The sequence below is a fragment of the Aptenodytes patagonicus genome, chromosome 1 (assembly GCF_965638725.1).
Source record: "Aptenodytes patagonicus chromosome 1, bAptPat1.pri.cur, whole genome shotgun sequence".
Classification (NCBI taxonomy): Eukaryota; Metazoa; Chordata; class Aves; order Sphenisciformes; family Spheniscidae; genus Aptenodytes; species Aptenodytes patagonicus.
In genome coordinates this window covers 221,288,154-221,309,628 of record NC_134949.1, presented here as the reverse complement: position 1 = coordinate 221,309,628, position 21,475 = coordinate 221,288,154, and the positions used below count along the sequence as shown (strand labels likewise).

At 39.8% G+C, this 21,475-nt stretch overlaps 1 protein-coding gene across 3 annotated transcripts; it reads right to left on the bottom strand.

Annotated features, from left to right (window-relative positions):
- Nucleotides 1–2,555: 2,555 nt before the first annotated feature.
- Nucleotides 2,556–21,109, bottom strand: EED (embryonic ectoderm development). Of its 3 annotated transcripts, none has more exons than XM_076328421.1 (12): nt 20,978–21,078; nt 18,052–18,204; nt 12,553–12,645; nt 11,581–11,646; nt 10,707–10,832; nt 10,507–10,588; nt 8,830–8,921; nt 7,775–7,908; nt 6,530–6,635; nt 5,597–5,755; nt 5,071–5,144; nt 2,556–2,713 (listed from the first exon to the last, which is right to left on the bottom strand). In XM_076328421.1, the coding sequence occupies exons 1-12, from the start codon at nt 21,047–21,049 to the stop codon at nt 2,671–2,673; spliced, it is 1,200 nt and encodes a 399-aa protein (XP_076184536.1). In that variant the 5' UTR covers nt 21,050–21,078; the 3' UTR covers nt 2,556–2,670. The 3 variants fall into 3 exon arrangements, with proteins under 3 accessions (XP_076184536.1, XP_076184537.1, XP_076184535.1); XM_076328422.1 differs by lacking the exon at nt 2,556–2,713 and adding an exon at nt 3,695–4,024 and having other exon boundaries at nt 8,788–8,921; nt 20,978–21,109; XM_076328420.1 differs by lacking the exon at nt 2,556–2,713 and adding an exon at nt 3,695–4,024 and having other exon boundaries at nt 20,978–21,109.
- Between the last annotated feature and the right edge of the window lie 366 nt (nt 21,110–21,475).

Below are 21,475 nucleotides of genomic sequence, written 5' to 3'. Positions count from 1 at the left end.
GGAAGCAACAAGTGCATATACTTCTACAGGTTTATGCTGAAACAGATGCAAAATCCAGGAAAAGTAGTCAAAATTCTAATTATGCAGAGGAGGGTTTTTTTTGTAGTTCTGTTTGTTTTTCAAAGAGAGTTACAATAATGAAATGAATCAAATATCTTTCTGGCATGCAGATCTTCTCCTATGCTGACAGCTAAGCGGTCTCAGCTGAGCCTGAAGCCTTCCCTGCAGCACTTGTAGAGGAAGTACATTTCTTGACTTTCAGCCATGGAACCAGAGCTCCCCAACATAATCAGCAGTGAAGAAAACCCAGGAGAGCATGAAACACACCAAAGAAAACATGCACTCCTACTTACATGAGGAAGGGCAAATTCAATCCGCATTTGCATGAAATTCTTTGGCTTAGAATTAGAAGCCTCAAGAAAAACCTGATTTAAAATTACATTGTGGTAACAGTTTGTTTTATTCAGCCACCACCAGATGGAGTAAAACCTCAGCAAACAGGACCTTAATCTCCGAGGAAGAGAGACCCTTCTAACTGAACCACTGATTTCACAATCAGGAACCTGTTTTCTACTTCCAGCTGTGCTACAGACTTTCTTGCTGACTCTGGGAAAAGTCTCTGCCTAAAAATTAGGATTGTAGTCCAAGCCAATCATTTAGCCAATTTTTAAGTCTCTGAAAGTTGGTGGAGAAAGACAAGGACTTATAAGTGCCTCTTTTCTCGAGCTTATTTTTTTATGAAGGGATGAATCTCTTCAGAGAGATACTCAGTGTGCAATTGTTGAAGGAAACGGTGACTTTCAAACTTTACTGTACTCTTCACACAGAGTTCATACAGAACAGACAGCTGTAACACATGCAGCCTCCTGAAAGAGTTTCCTGGCTGTACTACAACAATCAATCAGGAGAATTGGAGCCAGGCAGAGCCTGATGTTACCTCTCCCTCATCTGTCTTTTGCTGAGATGGGAAACAGAAGGAGCCAATTACAGAATTTGTCAAAGAACAGAACTACAGGTGGCTTGCTAGACCAATGGGGAAGAACACACATGTTAATGGCTTTCAGGATCTTTTCGGTAGGTTTCTCCAATACTAAGGTCAAACCACACTTCTTTTGCTGAAAAAATTAGGTACTGGAGGTCTCAAGGTATGTTACACAAAAGTATGTATTAAAAGGTTTTGGAGAATATTAAACTCTTTAAATTATTACTCTACTAGCTCTGTATCTTCCAGAAGATGCACAATAAAAATAATTTGATTTTTTTCCCCTTTTTTAGTCTAGAACTAGGCAACTCTAAGAAGAAAACACCCCAATCAAATAAATACACAACCTCTAGGTTCACTTGAGCTTTATGGCTCTGAATGTGGAAAAGGACTTTGTTCCCTTGTGGTCTATATTCAAGATATTATTTACTCCAATACTGACTTGGTTTTATATCCTAAAAACAGATGGAGTTAACTGCATAAAAGAGAATTTCGTCTCTTCCATTTGCTCCAGCTCTACTTTTGCAAGTTCACATTCTCTAGTTCTTCCCTTCATTAACACCTTGAATCTGATTTCAGCTCCATCCAGGTTTCTCAGAGCAAACCTGCTGGAACATTTGTCTGTATTTTAAGAGAACAGTCTTCAGCATGTTCATAAGTTAATACACAAGTTAAAGCTGACCCTAACTGTGTTATTCCTCTCTCTAGTCAAGCACCACCCTTCCTTTCCTTCCTCTCAGAAACAGAGCAGCTCATTTGTCAGAACATACCACTAACATACCAAAGAAACAACCATGGCTGAAAAATCCCTACAGCTTTTGTATCCCATTTCACTCTCAACTCTGGATGTGGGAAAACACAGAAGACCTAGTCTAATGGCATGCTACTGTAAAGCACTTGCAAAGCCTAAATGGTACCAGCCTCCAACCCAAGTGTTCTCAATGTAGTTTAGCTCATCTGATCAAAGCAGTTTCCTTGAAGGCTGTAGGAAGCCTGAGCACTCCCACTGCCTTTCTGGAGTTCTCTCCCAACTGCATCCCCGCCCCCACAATTTTTCAGACTCTGCCAACCCCACATACTTCCCACAGAATGAACTATGAGGTATACAGGCCATCACTGTTGCATAAATGCTGGTTCATACAGTGCCAGCGGTTCTGTAGATGCAGTAGAACTAGAGCTTACAAACTGGCTCCAAGCTCCAGTCTCACCTGTCCTCCTCTCCCTCTTCAGCTAATTTGTGTTCAACTCTGCAGGTATTTCAGTCTCCTCCCTCCAGCGCTCAGGCTTGTACCTGGTTCTGCCGGACTCTGTGGTTTTACACTTGGCTTCCTGATCATGTCCCCATGACCAGCCAGCCAAGGGCACTCCTTCAGAGAATGAGCATGCTGGCCACTTGGCTTGCGCAAGAAAGAGAAGGTCCAGAATCCAACTCAATTGAACACTAGTTTTGGACAGACTTGTGCTACAGTGGTACTACCGCGCCTCCCCAGTAGTAAGGACAAGGATTTAAAAAAGAAAAAAAAAAGGGGGGGGGGGAGAGAGAAACAAAATAATACATTATAGAGTAAGACTTGTAAACTACTTGCCAGCTCTGGATTTCATTTTTTACAGGCTCCCAAGGACACAAATCAGAACTGGCTTAGTCATATTACTTCAAACTGAACAGGTAGTTTATCCAAACAGAGCATTTACAAGCTTCCCAAACTGTAACAAACAGGAAAAAGCAATATCCTGAAAGATAAAAGTCAGATACGCACTTAAGAAGTCAGTAGCAGACAGGACTACTTAACTTAATCTACTGATCAAAAAAGCACTATTATGTTGCCAATGATAGTGTACTTGTATTTATATAATATCCTAATACATTCTTTTCAAGTACTGTGTTATGGTGAAGGATAAGAAGAGCACGGGAGGGAAAAAAAGTACGTAAATGGTTCAGCTTCAGTAATGTTAACAACCTTCTTCCTCATTTAGGTACACACAGCTATTGTGCAATGTCTCGGACCACTTCCAGAATACAAACACTAACATCTCAACTATACCCTGACAAGATATACACAAGTGTTTTGAACACAGATTATCACTGTTAATGATGTCTGCCATCTTATCCATTTCCCCCCCTTTCATTTTTATTAATTGTACATATTTTAAACCCATATGAAATAGTATTGATTTTAGAATTCATTATTCCTAGGGCAAGTAAAACATTGATGAGGCTATTTGGGTATACTGACATTAGAGGCAATTAAAATATATTTCCAATAACTAACTTTGATTTAAGATAATCGCAGTAACTAAACAGCCACAATCCAAACAGTAGAGCAATGCGATCCACCAAAACAAAAAAGCTAGTAAAGCTTTTTCCCCTAGTCAGTAACAGAAATGGTGAAAAGCACATCCCGAGTTGAGATTATTAAAACTTAATCAATTTCAATGTGTAACTAAAGGAATGAGTTAAAAATATTTTTAGCAGTGATTTAGCATTTATTTCTACTATATTCCTAAGTGTAGTATTTCCTTGTGTGGTCCCTGCATAATATTCAATAGCTTCATTAGGTTTTCAGTCAAAAAGGCACAAATACAGCTGCAAGCATAGACATACCACATTTCTAGCAAGTGACTATGTATTTATGTGATAGCGGTACACAAAGCTATTTCATAGGCTGTAAGTGAAAACTCACTGTGGGAAATAATTAAAATGGACAATTCAGAAAACTTTACAAAAATACTTCTTTTTATTAAAAGCAGCAATTTCAAGCAGAACAATACACAGAATGTAAACATCACTAAGTTCAGCTCCAGCCTGCCGAACCTTCGAGAAAGTCTACACTAAATGCATCTACCGTACTAGCGAGTTAACAGACTATATTATAATTTGAAAATATATTTTCTACTTTGAATTAAGAAAAAGTAATTTATCGTAGTCTGTCCCAGCGCCAGATACTGGCATCATCACACACAGCTATAAGGATACTACTATCCCTGCTAAAACTGGTTTGTCGAATGGCAGCAACACATTTAGGATGAGTAAGAGTCGTACACCTATAAATAAAAGAAAATTATTCAGCTGCAATGTTAAATTGGGACTTGCTACTACATTATGGAGCGCTGTTTCACCAGCCTCTTACTTATGTGACCTAGGAGGAACTGAAGGACAACAGGATTATGCCCTTCATGGTGTATTTTGTATTCCAAACATGGTCTTGGGAAAGCAGTAGTTTCCTGTTCACTCACTGCCATTTCTCATCCACCCAATTTTCACTGAAGCACTGACTTATTGAATCACATTATTTAGGACTTCATCATCAATGTTCTTTCCCAGTGGTTAGGAATAAAATACCGTAATTGGGTGATTAACGACTGCAGCATTTTCAGGAACTTCGTATGTTTATATATATATATATATGTACACACACACACATATTTATATAGATTATATTTTTATATCAAATATATAATTATAATTTATTATATAGTGTATATACAAATATAATCATATATTATTTATATACATAGTGTATATACATTTTATACACATAATGTATATATTATTTTATATATATAAAAATAAAAATATTATATGCATTTGTATGGTTATACATATATTAAAAAGACATGCTGTAAAATTTCCTGGCCACACAGGTGAGGAATTGGAAAGCCATACTGTTTTCTCCACATTATGCTCATAGCTAACCTTTATACTCTCATTACTCTAGTCCTTTGACCTATTTCTCCTTTGCCATGAGCTACACCCACCTAGCACATCTCTTAATTGCTTTGTAAATTTTCCACCTAATTAGTTTATAAGCTCTTTGAGGAACAAATTGCCTTTTACTGTATCGACATACAGTGCCCAGCACAATCTGATTGGGGCCTCTTGGCACTGCTGTAATATAAATAATAAATCAGTAAAAAATAATAAATGTTAACCTTCAGGGGCTCAGGATGTCTATGTACCTAGTAGTTAAAATGGAAAGTTTAACAGTACTACTGTTAAAAAATTTCTGTAGTTATCAGTAAAGGAAAAAGGAAAGTACCCCAACTCCCTGTCTTAACAACAATAAAATTTAAAAAAGTTAAGTACTCACTTGGCTTTATGAGGATCCTCTATTTCTAAATCCCAAACATAAAGTTTGCCAACCTGATTGCCGAGAGCAAGCATCTTTAAAGGAAAGCAGAGGATACAGAAGTTTTAAAATACTATCTCAAAGAATGGAAGACGGAATATCTTTATAAAAGGCTCTATAGCTGATAAATTGCATGTGAATGTTTGAACATGAATGACTCAATGAGTTTGTTGGAGGGGCTAGAAATGCTATAAAAATTTGCCTCCTTTCTCCAACTTTATTATCCACCGCTGCAGATGGGGGAGGAAGATACCAGTAAACATATCTTTAGTGGAAAATAAATATATCTTTGGTGGAAGTTTTTCCATCAGGCAGTACCCAGAATGAAAACTCAAGCTCCTCCAGTTTCATAGAAAGCCCCTTGCAGTAAATCATTCTGCTTCTCAAACATCACATCACATGAGCCAAGACTTCCCATGTCCTTAAATATGGAATCAATGAAAAGCTACACACCTTCAAATACAGCAAAGTCAAAGCTCACACATACCTTTTGCCAGAAATCCATTGAAAACCTCATGTACCATATATCACACTGGCTGTAATCAAATCTCCCAAGTATGGTCACATTTGACTCACTGGGCTTGATTTTATCTATATCATCTTCCATTTTGCCAGGTTTCCAGCACACAATGGCATTTTCACAAGACTGGGGGGAAAGAGTGAAAAAAAAAAAAAAATCACCTATATTTACAATTTATACTGCACATTCAGTCTAACTATAATTATAACCAAACACTTCATCTCACAGCTTCCCCAACTACATTAAAAATAACCATAAAACTGAAAATCTCACCTCTGTCCTTAGATCACAGCCACATCACCAATAATATGTCACTGCCCGTTGCTAGGAGCCTGCTGCCCTCACAGCTTTGCCAGGTAACAGGACTGCGGGAGCCCTCCCTCACCCACTTCAGAGGAAGTCAACCAGATATGCTCAAACACACTTTCATGAGCAGTTTAAATTAACCTAGACTTGAGGATTGTTCACCCAATCCCTTCAACCAACAGGACCGTGCATGCAACAATTTCTGGCAAAGAGGCAATAAGACTGCTTAGTTTAGTATCTGCAAGTAAATGGTGGTGGACACAACAAACACAAATCAAAGTTAGTTCATTATGGGAACCCTCATTTCTACCTTTAGCGGCAAGACCCCTTATCAGTATCTATATATTCTCTTTCTGTATTCTCTACCAATCCCTGTACTTTTAGCAGAGGTACAGCTGTAGTAATAATTTTATTTTAAGTACAAGCTGCTTATCCACACATCCCGACAGCTGACAAAATTCACAATACACTGCATAAAATCATTTGACCTAGCTAACTAAGTTAACCTACAACCCCAATTCTAGTAAAACTTCCACTGTTTAAGATCCTCAAAAGCAAATATGAGTAATACAGCTGAAATAGCTGCCACTTTACCTTGGAAAGAATTAGATCTCCCAACCATCGTACACAGTCAACATAGTTTCTATGTATGTCTCTTGTAGAAAAGTCAGGAAAGTGAATTTTCTGGGAAATAAAAGGCCTATGGAGAAAATTGCCAAGTGAGGTTCAGAGAAACACAGACGCACAAGTCTAATTTTTAATGACCAGTTTTAAGATATCTCAATGTTAAAAGGACAAGCCTGTCTTTTTTGTTGTTTTAACAGTTTTATAACAAAGTCGATTTTGTATGTTGTTTTGTTGTTTGTTGGGGTTTTTTTAAATAATGGGAACAGTCCCTGTTTTCATCCTCATTCCTAATGAAATAGCGTTTCCCACTGTACAAGACTGTGCAGAGACAGTGCTAAACAAAACCACTCCTTCAGATGCTGAATACAGCTTCCATTGACAGATACTTCAAGAACTAATTAAAGCTCAGTTTTCCTGATGCTGCTTCTGCAACATCTAAATTGTTAAATAGAAAAGCACACTAGGAAAAAAAAAAACCTTAATTTAAAAAAAAAGCACGCTAAAAAAGCATCATTTAATATTTGGTAACATTACCAAAAAAAGCGAGAGTATTTTCACAGCTAGTCTCATTGCTGAACATGTTCAGCGTATTTTAGACTCTTCAATTCTCTCAATAGTTTAACTGGAAGTTAAGACTAAAAAGTTGATGAACTTAATAAAGGAGGATTTATCTATCACGTATCTAATTGCTATGTTTACTTGACAATTTGCTCATATCTGAGGTCAGATCAGAGAATGATGAAAATTAAGGTTATTACTACATAAACAGTTTTCTCCCCGCCCCAAAGTCAGATAACAGATACAATAATTAGCAATAAATACCCAATATAAAACTATTTGCTGTATTTAATTCCTTCCTAGAAATTTTGAGGTGAGAGAAAGAAAAGCCATTGACATCTTGAAACACAGTGAAATACAAGCTTTAATTAAGAATGAGAGAGAGAATAATTCCAGACATTTTCTAGTCAAGCAGATAAGAAACAATTAAGATATTTAAAAATAAGTGTGTCAGGACTTTAAATCTGAATTCAATAAAATTCTACTGAAGCAAACATCAATAAGACACATCTTCTAGAGAGATTCCATATCCAGCACAAACCCCAGGTCACTCACTATCCTCAAGAAGTCCCAATTTGGATAGGAATTAACCTGGGCCATTGATGAGAATATTCATGTTTTGCAAAGACAGCCAAGAAGATGAAGACTACGTACCTGTTGGTTTTATTTGGGTTGTACTCATAAGACTCTTTGATGGCATTTATCATTCTCTTGGAATTAATTCTCCAGAGTTTTAGAGAGTGATCCATCCCACAGGACATGATTTTTTCACCAAGAAGATCATAATCCTATGTATATGAAATAATTTTGAGGACCCACAGCCTAAGCCGCATTATATCAACTCAGATTTTATTCCATCAAAACAGCATTTTTGGCTTAGAGAATGCAATAAAGCTGTGTATTTCAAATAGAAAAATACTAGTAACTTAATCCTGCTCACTGCAAATAAGCACAGTATCTTAATAATTATATTTACTCTCTCTCAAGAAAGAGAGGCATATTCAACAGCACTGACAGACAATGAATCTACTGCTAGTGCTCCCCCCTCAGTAAATTCCCTAGGTTTCGTTTTATGGAGCAACTCTGGCGGAATTCCAGGGCTACGACACGGGTGATGACTATTTAGAACCACAAGAGAATAATATAGTGTCAGGTTTCATATAGATGCACCCCTCACCTTTCAGGTCACACAACAGGAATGGAAACAGTTCTTAAGAGCAGCGTATTAAAAGTCAGCTATTCTAGTTGATATTTGCTGGGTACCAGTGTCTGTTCACAGCCACTGAAAAGCAGCATAACTCACCTGAAGTAACTTCTTTCCTTCACTACCATGTCTCTCAAGGCTTATTTGTTCTTGCTGCTTTGGCTTGGCAAGACCTCAAGAACTTCAAAAGTGGGACCATCATGAAAACTTTTTACTCTTTCTAGCCCCACTGAGCTCTATTTTGTTTACTTCTAGGCTGCACTGTGAGAAAACTAGCTACTGAAAGACACAGAAAGTGAACACCTGTCCTGTATATTGAGAGGTGGCCAGATCAAACCACCTTAGATTTAAACTTGTCTATCCCCTTAAAACAGTATTTATGCACTTCAGGGCTTTTTTAAGTAGGTATAATAGCAAAACAGTGCACAAGAGGATAAAAAGTTGCATATTGTAGGCTTACTACCCTTTGTAAATCTAAATCACTGCCCCACAGTCTTCCACTTACTGCACTTAACACCTCATCCCTGTGCCCTTCTACTCCTCCAAATATTGCAACCAGCGTGTCTGTCTGGATGTTCCACAGTCTCAATGCATGATCTATAAAGAACAAATAAAATTACATGCTGCTTTTTATATGTACATATGAATAATATATTTCAGCTTAACTACTTTCAATAACAGGTGTTCATGTAAACATCAAAAAGGCACTTAATTCTTCTTCACTTGTAAGAAACAACGGAACTGCGTTAACTAAAATTGCTATTACAACTAAACTATTGTTAGAGTAATTCTGTAACTGAGAAAGTGTGCCCACCCCCCTCCCCTAGGGACAGCTTCTAACAAAAATATACTTCGATCTTTAGATCATCCTAAAAGCAAAGAAGAGCCTAATCTTGGACAAGTATGCTTTTATTCAGTCTTCTCTCAAAAATAATTGTATATATCAAAAAATGCTAGAACTCCTTTCAGCTATTCTTACATCAGCATTCACAGAAGTTTTGATTTTCTGGTTTTTTAATCTTTAAAATATTATTCTTTATGAACCACAGACTTTAGCGATGGGAGAAACTGTTTCTAGAAACAATATGTACTCCAAAGTCAATCGAACTAAGCCACTTGTTTAAAGAAAGTTTTAACCATTTCTAATGAAGAACCTCTACTGTATTTCCCATTTGGAAATGGGGACCTCTACTGTATTTCCCTTTCGGATTCCGCAAGTACACTGCACTGAATTACAGCAACATCAACTGGAAGGCCACACAGTCCCAAATATTTTCCTCTTTTTCTACTCATCTCTCAGCCAAGCAGTTCTGAGACTCCAATATTCTCCCGCCTCATGCCCTCTCGGAGATAGTACCTGGTCCAGAGACTGTACGTTAAAACTTTTACTACGGCTGACGTCAAAATGTTACTAAAAAGAGAACCTAAAAAATATACAGAACTCAAGAAATTCAATGTTAACAGACCCACAGCACAAACTTGACAGTTGCAAGAACCAGAGAGGTTCCCAACTCCTATTCTTGTGTAGCTTCATCAGTAATACCAAATTCGCTAAAGCCAAAAGTCCCCTTATGTGAACATTTCCAACTGTAGCATTCCTGAAGGCTTGCTCTTGCGGCAGATCAAGTATTCCCTTACTTAATAAAACAGTCAAGATTAGGAAGTTGTGACTGTTTAGACATTCTCGACAAGCCCATAAGAGACCATACCAAAAACTCGCTTCTCCCTGCACTAACATGCTTTTTACACAAAGTCCAGTTAAAGTCAGAGCTGCTCCTGAGCGACAGAGAATCGAAGTTTTCCCCATGAGCACGGTGGCAAACGCTGTCTGCGACTTTAAGACATCCCCACTAGATGGCAACATGATTCAACAACTGAAAAAAAAATGTAACTCAACTGTTAGGAAGGAAAGCGCCCCAACGCTCGTGTTTCTTCTTTCCTAAAAGCAGTACTGTTCACAATCCCTTTGCACCACAGGTGGAGTTATGTTTATTGTAGGCCATGGATTTAATATGTACAAGATATATAGCCATAAAAGAGCAAGATTTGCTCTCAACTTTCAAGGTAAACTTGTTCAGTGCCATTCATAAAAAATTCACGGAGGTTTTGGCCATTTCAAGACCAAAATCCAATCCAAAGTACCCTGATTTATACAAAAACAAAAGTTTTTTTTTTTCCTCACCTTTGCTTACAGATAAAAGGAGATTTGGATCTCTTGGATGGAATTTCAGTTCATTGATTGCATTTCCATGGCCCACGTAGTGCTGGGATAGAATTCAGAGACCAAGTTATCATTTCCCCTCATGTTTACATGTATTTAGAAGACATACGTTTCATGCCTTACTGAAACGCAAGCTGTATCTCGAAGTTCTGAGCACTCACCTTTATGCACTGCATTGTAATAGGATTAATTATTCTAATGATACCCCTGGACCCTGCTACAGCCAGAAGAGGATGGCTTGTATTGCTATCATATGTCCACGCACAGGTATAGAAATTTTCATCTGCCTACAACATCTTACGTTAAGGAACACAGAAGAAACAGGAGATTTGTTTGTTTGGTTTTTTTAAACAACATGATTTTTTTTTTTAAGTAAACTTGTTGCTATTTTATGCAAGTGCCCAGGAGTCTCTACTGGACCCAATAAGAAAAAGATACATATTTGATTATACATCTGCAAATATAAGCAACATCGCCTTTTCTATAGGTGCCGGTTTCCTCACTTCTGTTCCATAACATACAAGGAACACCTTCTCTCTTTTGGCATCACTTTTCAACCTCTTTCTCCAAAACATCCGAAGACTGGGAATAAAATGAGGACGAATCAAGACTGAGTTCACAAGTTATTGACTTGTGTACTGCAAATGATCAACACAAATTATGACCACTTCAGAGCATGAAACATAATTCTTCGGCTTTAAACCCAGTTCCAATTCACAGGGAAGCTGAGACTACTGTAAAGCAGCAAATGTGAAACATTACACAAATATTAAGTGTTGGGAAGATTAAACTGATGGAGAATCAGTTTTCAAATATTTTAATATAGTGTGTTCCACGAGACTGCATTTTTAGTATTTTTTCAATAGGAAGGACTCTAGGATGTGGGAAAGAGGTAAGACTTGGACCTAACATAAGGAATGTGCCACATGAGCAAGTATTAAATCACAGACAAAACCTTCGTATGCTTTTTCCTACAAAGCCTCTTCATTTTTGATAGAGGAAGCGAACAAGTGGCTTTTTAACTTAAAAGGATACATCAGCATCCACATACGACTGCAACAGACGGATTTCTCCTTGGGAATGACATTCATATAAAGTAACCTGGAGGAAAAAAAAAAAGTGGGAGAGATTGCTGCTTACTTGTGTTATTTCAAAAGGAAATCACATGCACCTGTGTACTGACTTCCTGATGGGGGGAGGTACTGTGCCTTTGTGGTTTAGATCTCATCCATCATATGTTTGCTTCCAACAGGTGGAAATGGTTTGATAAAAGAACACTCATAGCGGTCTCGGTAAAGCACCACTCCAGGACTTGTCAGCAGTCCTTCCCCTGTATTAAAATCTATTATTCGAATTGTCTTAGTAAGATTAAACTCTATTTGGAATTAGTTACTGCAGCCACCTCTAATGTGACTTGGTCTTTTAATGAGCCACTGATACCTTGTTTAATCCTAGTTTAGCACTTTTGGTAACTGCCAGGTGGAACAAACCTGGAAGTGAAAGGCTTCTTAAACAACACTTGCACAGAATGCACTTCAGGAGTTATTTTCAAGACTGAAATGACATAGATCCTTGTTCAGAAAAAGCCTATAAATTCACTCCACACAGGCCATTAATTTAGCTACTGAGCTGCCTGGCATCATTGCAGACACTTCCCATCCCGTTTTAGAGCATATGACCTTTTGGAAACAGTAACATCTATGAAGAGTAATTTTAGTGCAAAGATACATTTATGCGCCTCTCTTCCTTATCCCATGTTTATATTACTGAAGGATTTTTTTCTTTACTATATAGGCTAATTCCCAAATAGCTAACACATGACTTCATAAAACAATCCAGAGGATGCAACTCTCCCAGATAACAGATGCTACGTACCTCAGAAATAAAGCTTTCTGTATGATGTATCCTGTGTCCGTACTAAACACAGGTAAAGGGACTGGTTGAAAAAAAAAAAAAATGCAAGCGGAACCACAGGGAAGAGCTTATGGTTAAAAACAGATTACTCACTCTGTTGCTGCCTACAGTGGCAAAAACAAGAGGATCACCTTCTTTACTGTGCCAGTTAAACTGGACTCCAAACAAAGGCTGACCATGGTCCTCCTGTAGATGTAAAGTAAGATTAGAGAAAAAAAAATAAAACCCACAGGCCTATTATTTCTGTGAAATTCAGCTGTGGTGGTAAACAGTTTAATTGATATGTTTTCCTCCTCAAACTACTGGGTTCACATCCAGTATAATTTCAGATAGTGAACAGTTAAAAAGAACAGTTTTATAACATCACATTTTAACTTGGCTGTCTTAAGAGCGGTTAAAGGAATATTCCACCCCCCACCTCTTTCTTCCCCACCCCCCCAAGCTTTTAAAAAGTGAAGGGGAAGAAAAGTTGTCTCACAGTTATGGCCAGAAGCTGGCAGAACTCCTGAGTTATATTTGCAGCTCTACTACTTTGTTTTGCCATTTTCAACAAGGCAACCTCTGCATCTAAGTCCACATCTATATGCATTTTATACTGTCATAATTACTTCCACACAAGGATTTACAACTTCACAGAGAAGAATTATTAGGACAGAGAAGAATTATACTGGTATAAGGGTGGAGAAGGCCCACATTTAACTATTACAGCACAGTTAAGTCTTGCAACGCTATCACAGACACGACAAACTCACTCCAGCATGTTACAATGCTGCTGCAAAGTTCACGTCTATGAAGTGTTTTCAGATCGCCTTCACAAACAGTTACCAGCGAAATGCCAAGTATTATTTTTATACAGCTTACATCAGTTTAATAAAGGAAAAAAGAGAAGCAGATATGTTTATGAATTGTGATGAATATGGCGGTGCTTGTTAATAATTGATAACAGTATTTTGGCCTGTCCTGACAGGATGTTTTCAGTAAGAATAATGTTCATTAAAGTGCCTCCCCACAGGGGACTGTCTGGGACAGTGCAGGCAGGAAGGAAGTGTCTCATGACGGCTGTTAAGCAGCCTTCAAATGGCAGTGCTTCAGAGACAACACGAGAAATATTAGCCCTGGCAGCTCTGGCCTATCCAAGAACCAAAGAATAAATTTGAGGAGGGGGTGTGGGTGGAGAGTCCAACACTACTCAGAAAAAGAAAAGTAAGGATGTCTGGAAGAATTTAAAATAGCATTATTTACTGAGAAAGGCAGTATCTGTTATTAACAGACATGGCTAGAAGAGCTAGAAAGAGAAAGGAGAAAATCTTTCAGAGATGAAGGCCCTCCTGCAATTCTTAAAGAGAGGTAACAACTTTCAAAGCTGCATACAGATTAAAGAGAATTGTTCAAAGTTTAACTTGAAGTATTACCCATCATAACATGAAAGAACAGACTAGTGGCTTTATGTGATGAGGGATATGGGATATTAGCAAAGGGAAAAGAAGCAAGGTTATTAGTGACCCCACGACAGAAGGAAAAAGCAGGTATTCAGCATCTATGAAGCATTACAGTTTAATTAGAAATGAAGAATGAGGAGAACTGTATGCCATAAAATTGCATACGCAAGGCCATGATTTTTAGTGTCCAATAAAGTCATGAATTTTACTTTCTAGGCTTATTTTTTGAGTGTATTTAAGTCTCGAAGAGAATGGCTGAGAGTTCAAATACAGAATACTTAAAAAAAAAATTCCACTAATAATTAGTTGGTTTTGAATTTCTGTGTGAAAGAGTCCATGCTGGTGAATACTGAGGGCTTTTGACATACTGCATGAAGATAACACAGGTAAAATGCACAGATTCTTACTGCTTTATTACAGAGATATATTAGCAGGTTTTGTGCTTGTTTTTCTGGAATAACCTTGTTCTCTGTCATGTGCACTGTTTCTGATAAATTTAGTGAAATGAGAAAAGTGAAGAGGAAGATGTTCTTCCCCCTCAAGATACAATATTTTGCTAGCCTAAGTTGTGATAAGTTTGTGATTTTCTAGGTAGGACCCAGACTAGGGTGATACGTAGTAAGTAGAGAGAGAAAACAGAGGACTATACTGTTCCTATATTTCTGTATTTGAGTACATATCTAAAGTATTTAGTAAGCTTTTCCAAAGACAACCTATTTCCCTGGAAAAATTACTCTGAGACAAATGTCTTTAGACTACTTACATCATCCGCATTACATTCCTCACATCGAGTGCTACAACCTCCAAGAGCCTGACCGTACATATCACAGTTTTTCTGGTGTTTAATGGATGAAGGAGTCAGGCAGAGGCTCTTGCAAGAAGTCACTAGGATATCTGAAGAAGTTATGCTCAACTCATTTAAACTACCATCATCCTCACTGGTCAGAGACAGCACATAGCTATTTTGATAATACTTGTCCGCTCCAATTTTTGTCCCAAGTGCTAAACAATGAAGCAGATTTTTAAAAACATTACACTTTTAGGTGCTGCACATTATGGTTATCCTGAGATGCCAAGTATATCACACAAATCTGACCACTGCTTTGTACAGACAGAAGAGTGACCCAGATGCTGGTCCAAAAGTAGGATGGTGAAATGACATCTTGACCCTGGCATGAATAAAGGGCACAAAACCCAAAGTACTCAGGTTCGTCATGCACCAGAGAAAGAAGGCGGAGGAGAAAATAGACCTACAGTTGTTACAAAAACAAATCAATAAATAATCAGTGGTTAGTTCTGCCCTTACTCACTCAACACCAACTCAGGTTCAGTCAGATAATAAGACTAGACCTGTTTTTAGACTGAAGGCAGTGAAGTAAATACTATGCCAACACAAAAAATAATCACCTGCAACTACATGAACACATTTTAATATGCTGTCACCCACACTGCCAGCAAGGAACCAACTGACCACACATGCATTTCCAGTTCCCAGAAGTGGAAGCAAGCCATTATTGGCAGTGGTTTTAGTTACCTCTCCTTTACACATCAACAAGCTAGAATCCTGCATGTGGCTGGTTACTGATTCCCAGCTCAGGGGACAGCAAGTAGAAGCTGAGAGAAAACACTGGACTGCTAACAACCACTGAGCCACTCCCTAAGCAAGAGCAAAGGCAGGGCAAATAATAGCATTGTTTTAAAGGGAGCACATCAAAGCAGAATACACACAGTTCTTTGCTGGAAGATTTATAAGCAAAACATATATGGATGTATGTGAGGATGTGCGTCTGTTAGCTGTATATGCTCATTTATAAACTACATTTCCATTCAGCCCACAGAGAGCAAAGATTTTCCAGTACACCTTACAGTAACTTAGTACTGCAAAAAGCAAAAAAAAGAAAAAGGGACAGTTTTTTATTTCCTGTCATTTTCCAAGTTATATTTTTGTTTTCCTGATGCTTAAATTTCACCCAAAATAACTTCCACAGTAGTGTTTAAAAAGCATATTTAGCAAGCACTGAGTTTTTCAGGCTGAATCATAACTATTTAACATTCAAAGCAGACAGTAATGGCCGTATTTCTTTGTTTCCCTAAGAAAAAAATTAAAAAGCAAAATAAGAGGGAAAAGCAAGAGAAGGAAAGTGGAAAAACACATAATTTATACATCCCTAAAGAACATCAGAATTAATCTCCATGTCTTTAAATCATGTTGACTTTTCATTATTTTCAGTACATGCACCTTACAGCATAGTTCAAAGACATATAAACTATGGGATATATGATGTGATATCCAAAGAGTCACAAGTGTCTTCCTGAATCCATATACAACATTCAATCGTTAGAGTTTATCTCCACAGTATCTGCAAAATTAGTATGGAGGAACAGGAAAAAGAAGAGAGAGGCTTCCTCAAACATGAAGTAAAAAGGAGTTACCAAATTTGGCTGCTACCTAGTCTTTATATTAACATGCATATTTGTTATTATTAGCATTAACTTCAGTTCAAAGAGAAATGGGGAAAAAAAGATAATAAAAATATCCCACTTTGCTGAAACGCTACATTTACTCCCGAACAGCTTGCTTCCACTTGCACAGGAATCTGGTCCCAGGCCCTGATCCAAATCCACAGAAGTCAGGGATTGCTTAACTTCATAGGGTTACCCTATAGTGGGGCCTGGGTTGAAGTTGGGGTGAGGGATTGTTCTGTTTTCCCAGAAGGCACTTGAAAAGTACTACCCCCTTTGGAATATTTGGTCTGCAGACAGAAAACAAATATGCTTAGCAAAACTCAGAACTTGTTAAATGTTTGGGTGCTGAAAGGCCTGCGCCTGTGTCTGAAGCATATCTTGAAGCCACAAAAAGCACTACCTGCGGGGGCGATTCGTGCGAATCGCAGAAACAGCTGCCTACTGAGATGAAAATGAAAGAGCCTCCCTTCCTCCTATACCCTGAAAGAACTGGAGATAATGTGTTTTTTGAAGTATAAAAATTAAGATCAACTTGTTTCCCAGATACTTTTGTCATTATAACTTCGTATCACAATTTTCCAGTGGCAAAACTCCTTTATGAGGCTTCCATGCTCCAAACCTCTCATCCCCTCCCGCTCAGCTACCCCAGCATTTCAGTGAGGCAGTCTGAAGCCAAAGTTCAGAAACAGCTACATCAGCACAGCTCAACAGCGAAGCGTGGGGGAATGACAAAAACCTCTTAAAGTCATTCTGCAGAAAATACCCGCTATGGAGCTGCACGCATCCTCGTTAGCTAAATATAAAGTTTAACAAAACTCCCATCTTGTTCCAGACAAAATCTTTCCTTTATTTAGAAATCTTATAAAAATCAAATCAGATGGCACATTTACAGCTTTTGCCACATAAATACCCCACACAAGGCTGGGGAATGAAAAGAAAAACATCCTGACAGTGTAAAAGAATCAAAGAAAAAAATTCATTCAGTTCACCATAGTCTGTCACCAGTGCAGAAGAAAACAGTAATACCCTAAAACACAAGAACGGGGAGTAAAGACCATGAATCCACATCCCTTAATACCATCAGGTGTTATGCGGGAAGATAAACATGACCTAGATCAGGTGCGAACACATAATCACAATGCTTATGATAAATTAACCAAATTGCACTATATAGCATTTATGACAATTGCCACAGGACAGAAAATATCTGATCTGGTAAGTGTGAGGAAAAAGCTACTCCAAGATTGTTGGGTTGTTGTTGCTTTGGTTTTTTGGTTTTTTTTTTAAATACATTTCAACAGGTAGAAAAATCTGTACAGGTTCTGTGCTTTGCATCAAGTTGTCACAGGTTTTGTTTTATTTGAATTTGTTTATCCAGTTTCTTATCTTTATATCAAGCAACTACAGCTTCAATGAAATACATAATTATAATATATCACACATAACTTTGCAAACCCGTACAAAAATTGGGTTAATTGCAGCACTACCTACTGTTTCCTACTTCTCAGTACCCTTTTTCTTCAAAACTTCAGCTATTCCAAGAAAGGTACTTTCCAAATGAGCACGGAACATAATTGCATACAGATATTTAAAAACATCTATCCTGACACTGTCTTACAGTCAACATTAACATTACTGCCAGCAAGTGGTACCCAGCATTCCCATGTTGAAGCTTACACATCCTTACCTTTAGGCTATTTACACATTTGAAGGAATATTTGCACTTCTTTGACTTCCATTTTCCTTTCCCCCAGCTTTTTCTTCCCGGTGCATTAGGAGTGTTTGTTGGTGTATCAGGGCGTTCGGTGTTAGTACCGCTTTCAATACTAACAGCATCATCCTGAAAACATTAGAATGTAATAAGAATATCATTAACTGCTGTATAAACTCAACTAATTTTGCAGCACTTGGCCTTTTCACTTTTCCTTCTTCTCCTCCATAAGAACAGAAGATCTCCTAGGACTTGGTGTTACTTAGATTCACATATTTAAATCTATTACTAACATAATAGCATTCCTCCCCAGAAACAGAACATGAGTCACATGGACTAATCCAAGAGGGAGAGAGGTGAACTGTGATCTAGTGAAGTTTCTTCAGAATACTGGTAGCTGCTCTTAAGAAAATGTCTAAAGATAAAGTGGTCGCTTTCCGTAGAAAACATCTTTGACATAGATGAAATAAGTACTTCTGAAGTACTGAAGGAAGAGGTTGTTTGTGTAAAAACATTATGCTTAGCTATACCAAGAATCTAACCGTTCTGAGAGACTTCTGTACACCCTCAGCAGCATCAGGCACAGCACAGTTCTGCAATAAGTCAGCACTGCCACTAGAAGAGGAAGTCCCACCTCTCCCTCCTGCTCTTTCCTACACATATTTGCTTCAACTAAAAGCTAAAGTTAAAAAAAAAAATAAAATTAGCTTGCTGTCTGATCAGCTAACTAATCCAACTAGCCCTCCAACTGTCAGCAGCCAGAGCTAAGGTAAGGACGAGGAGAACTGAAAAAAGGGGTGTGCAAAACAATCCACCCAGTCACTGAGCAGTTTTAGATCAGCTTTGGACAATTAACAGAGACTACAATTTCATACGCAGCCTGACTGCAGGACACTACTCAAAAGGACATTTCTGTTCTCTGCATCACCCATCACAGTGCACTTCAACTTCACCTGCATCGTAACGGGCAACCCTGTGCTTCCATATAAGTAAGTTCACCTTGTTAAAAATCAACATTTTTTTTTTCCTGGCAAGGTCTGTTCACTTTCCATCAGAGCAGCAGGGGAAAACAACTCATCTCAAGGCCATGTGATTTCTAGATTTGAACTAAGGGAGACAGAGGCAGACAACAGCCTGTCACTGGAAGAGATTAAGTGTAATATGAAGCTGCATCAGGAACTCCACTAGGAATAGGGAATAAGGTCAACTATAAACATTAATACACCAATTCCCACCAAACATTTATTCTTTGTCCCAGATTCATATCTGTATCATCAGAAGCCAGTAGAGGTGTACCGGTCTTTGGTTGCCCAACCACTCTGAAGATCAGGACATCAAAAGGAAAAAAAAAAAGAGGAAAGACAACACACAAGCCTGTAAGTGAGCTGCCCAAACCTGGAGTCATTCCATTCACGTTGCACCCCTAAAGGAGCCAACCCTCCCCAAATAAGCATAACTGAGTTTAGCAATTTTTATGGTTTCCAGTTTCTTCTCCTTTACCCTAAGAAATTTCAGAGCTTGCCAAATTCTCATCTCCCAAGCGCACTTAATAGCCAGAGTTGCAATACTTTACCAGACTGAAGCTTTCTTGGGACTAGTCAGATATTGTCAATGTAAGAACACCAGGTACCTGGTATGATGCAACTACAGTGAGTACCTGCAGCTACAACACATAACCAACAAACTTGCACCCGGGATACCTGTGGAACAAAATACACCCTTTCTCCAAATCGACACTATTACGCCAACTTTTAAACAGAATCTCTGTCTTTCAGGAGTAGTGGAATCCAGTAACAAACTCTTGAAAAGGCAGTCCTTTCACCATTGGGACAGGTCACATTTTCAATAACCAGACAGCCCACATCCGTGGTCACTGATAGCCTAGAACGGACACCAAAGCAAACTTGAATGCCTTTGTCACCGAATTACACTTGGATTCACAAATGCTGCTGAGCAGTAAAAAAATTCAGTAGCAGTGGTGTGGACCACCTCGAACCTGCCTGTCGTCTCACAAGCAGCACTTCCACAGGTTGTGGGGGATGTGGTCCCGATTCCTCACTTTCTGGATAAGTGCTCTAACCAGAAAAAAACCCACACTACATAAAGCAACACGCAAATAACACCCCCTACTCCAGTAAGTACATAAAATGACTGCTAGACACCCTAGATTAAGTTTATCTTTCAAGTATAAAGCTATTCTGTATCAATCACATTACTTTTGTTCTGAACACTAGATTTTAGCCCAACTTGGAGATTACAGTTCTCATTCCCTGCTGCCGCCTTCTGCTGACAGCAGCTTATAAGCACTACCCCCTAGTCCTCCTTCACCAAAGGGCTGCACACATAAATTTATGCTGCGTGTTACTCTGTGACAGTGATGACACACGACACAAAACTGCAAGAAAGATGGCAAATTTTGCTGTTTTGCAGCAAAAAAAAAAAAAAAGAAAGTGACATTTTGAAGCGGACTTCGAGCCAGAGACCGCCTAGAGTTTGGGCCTCAAATTCTCCCTCACCCACGTGGAGGAAAAGTGAGTGTCTCTCCCCCAGACCCACGCCGGTCTCTCCCACCGAGGCCTCCCTCTAACGGCCCGTCTGCCTCGAGGGGCAGCCACCGAGCCGAGGCGGGCGGGCTGACTCCCTCGTCACCTCCATCCCCTCTCCCGCCCGGGATGCGCCCGCGCCCCGGCGGGGTCTGACGGGGACCTCGGGCCGCGGGACACCCGAGGGGGCCGGCCCGGGAGGTCCCCTCACAGCGGGGCCCGGCGGGCGGGCGGGCGGCCCCCCTCGCCTCAGCGCTCCCGCCCGCCCCCGGCGCGAGGCCCCGCGGCCGCCGCGCGCGCGCTCCCGCCTCACCGCCCCTCCCCCGCGCTCCAGCCGCCTCTCCCCCGCCCGGCCTCACGTTCTCATCGCCGGACAGGTCCCCGGGGTTACTGTTCTCGTCGCTGCTCAGCTTCTGCTTCTTCGCCGGCATCTCACCCCCCGCTCCCGCCGACGCCGACGCTGCCGCCGGGGCTTCTCCCCGCTCAGACATCTTCCCCGCCCCCCACCCCGCCACGCAGCCGCAAAGCGCGGACGGGGAGGTCGAAACGCCGGCCGTAAAGCAGCCCCGCGCCCCGTTCCCTGGCCGGGGAGCGGCGAGCTGCCACACTGCTGAAAAAGCGCTCTTCCCGCGCCCAGCGGCGCGCGGCGCCTCAGGGGCCGCTGGCTGAGGGGATGGAGCGGCTCCTGCTCGCCTCGGCGGGGCTAGGCGTTAAATTAACTCGACTTTTAACAGCACGGGAGTGTAGTGGCACTTTATATCACTGCCTGTAGCGCGGCCGTGTCAGGCAGGGCCAGCCGAGGACGCGTGTGAGGTAGAAACGAGCAGTCCCTGTCGCCACGGGTGTTAACGGGCCCT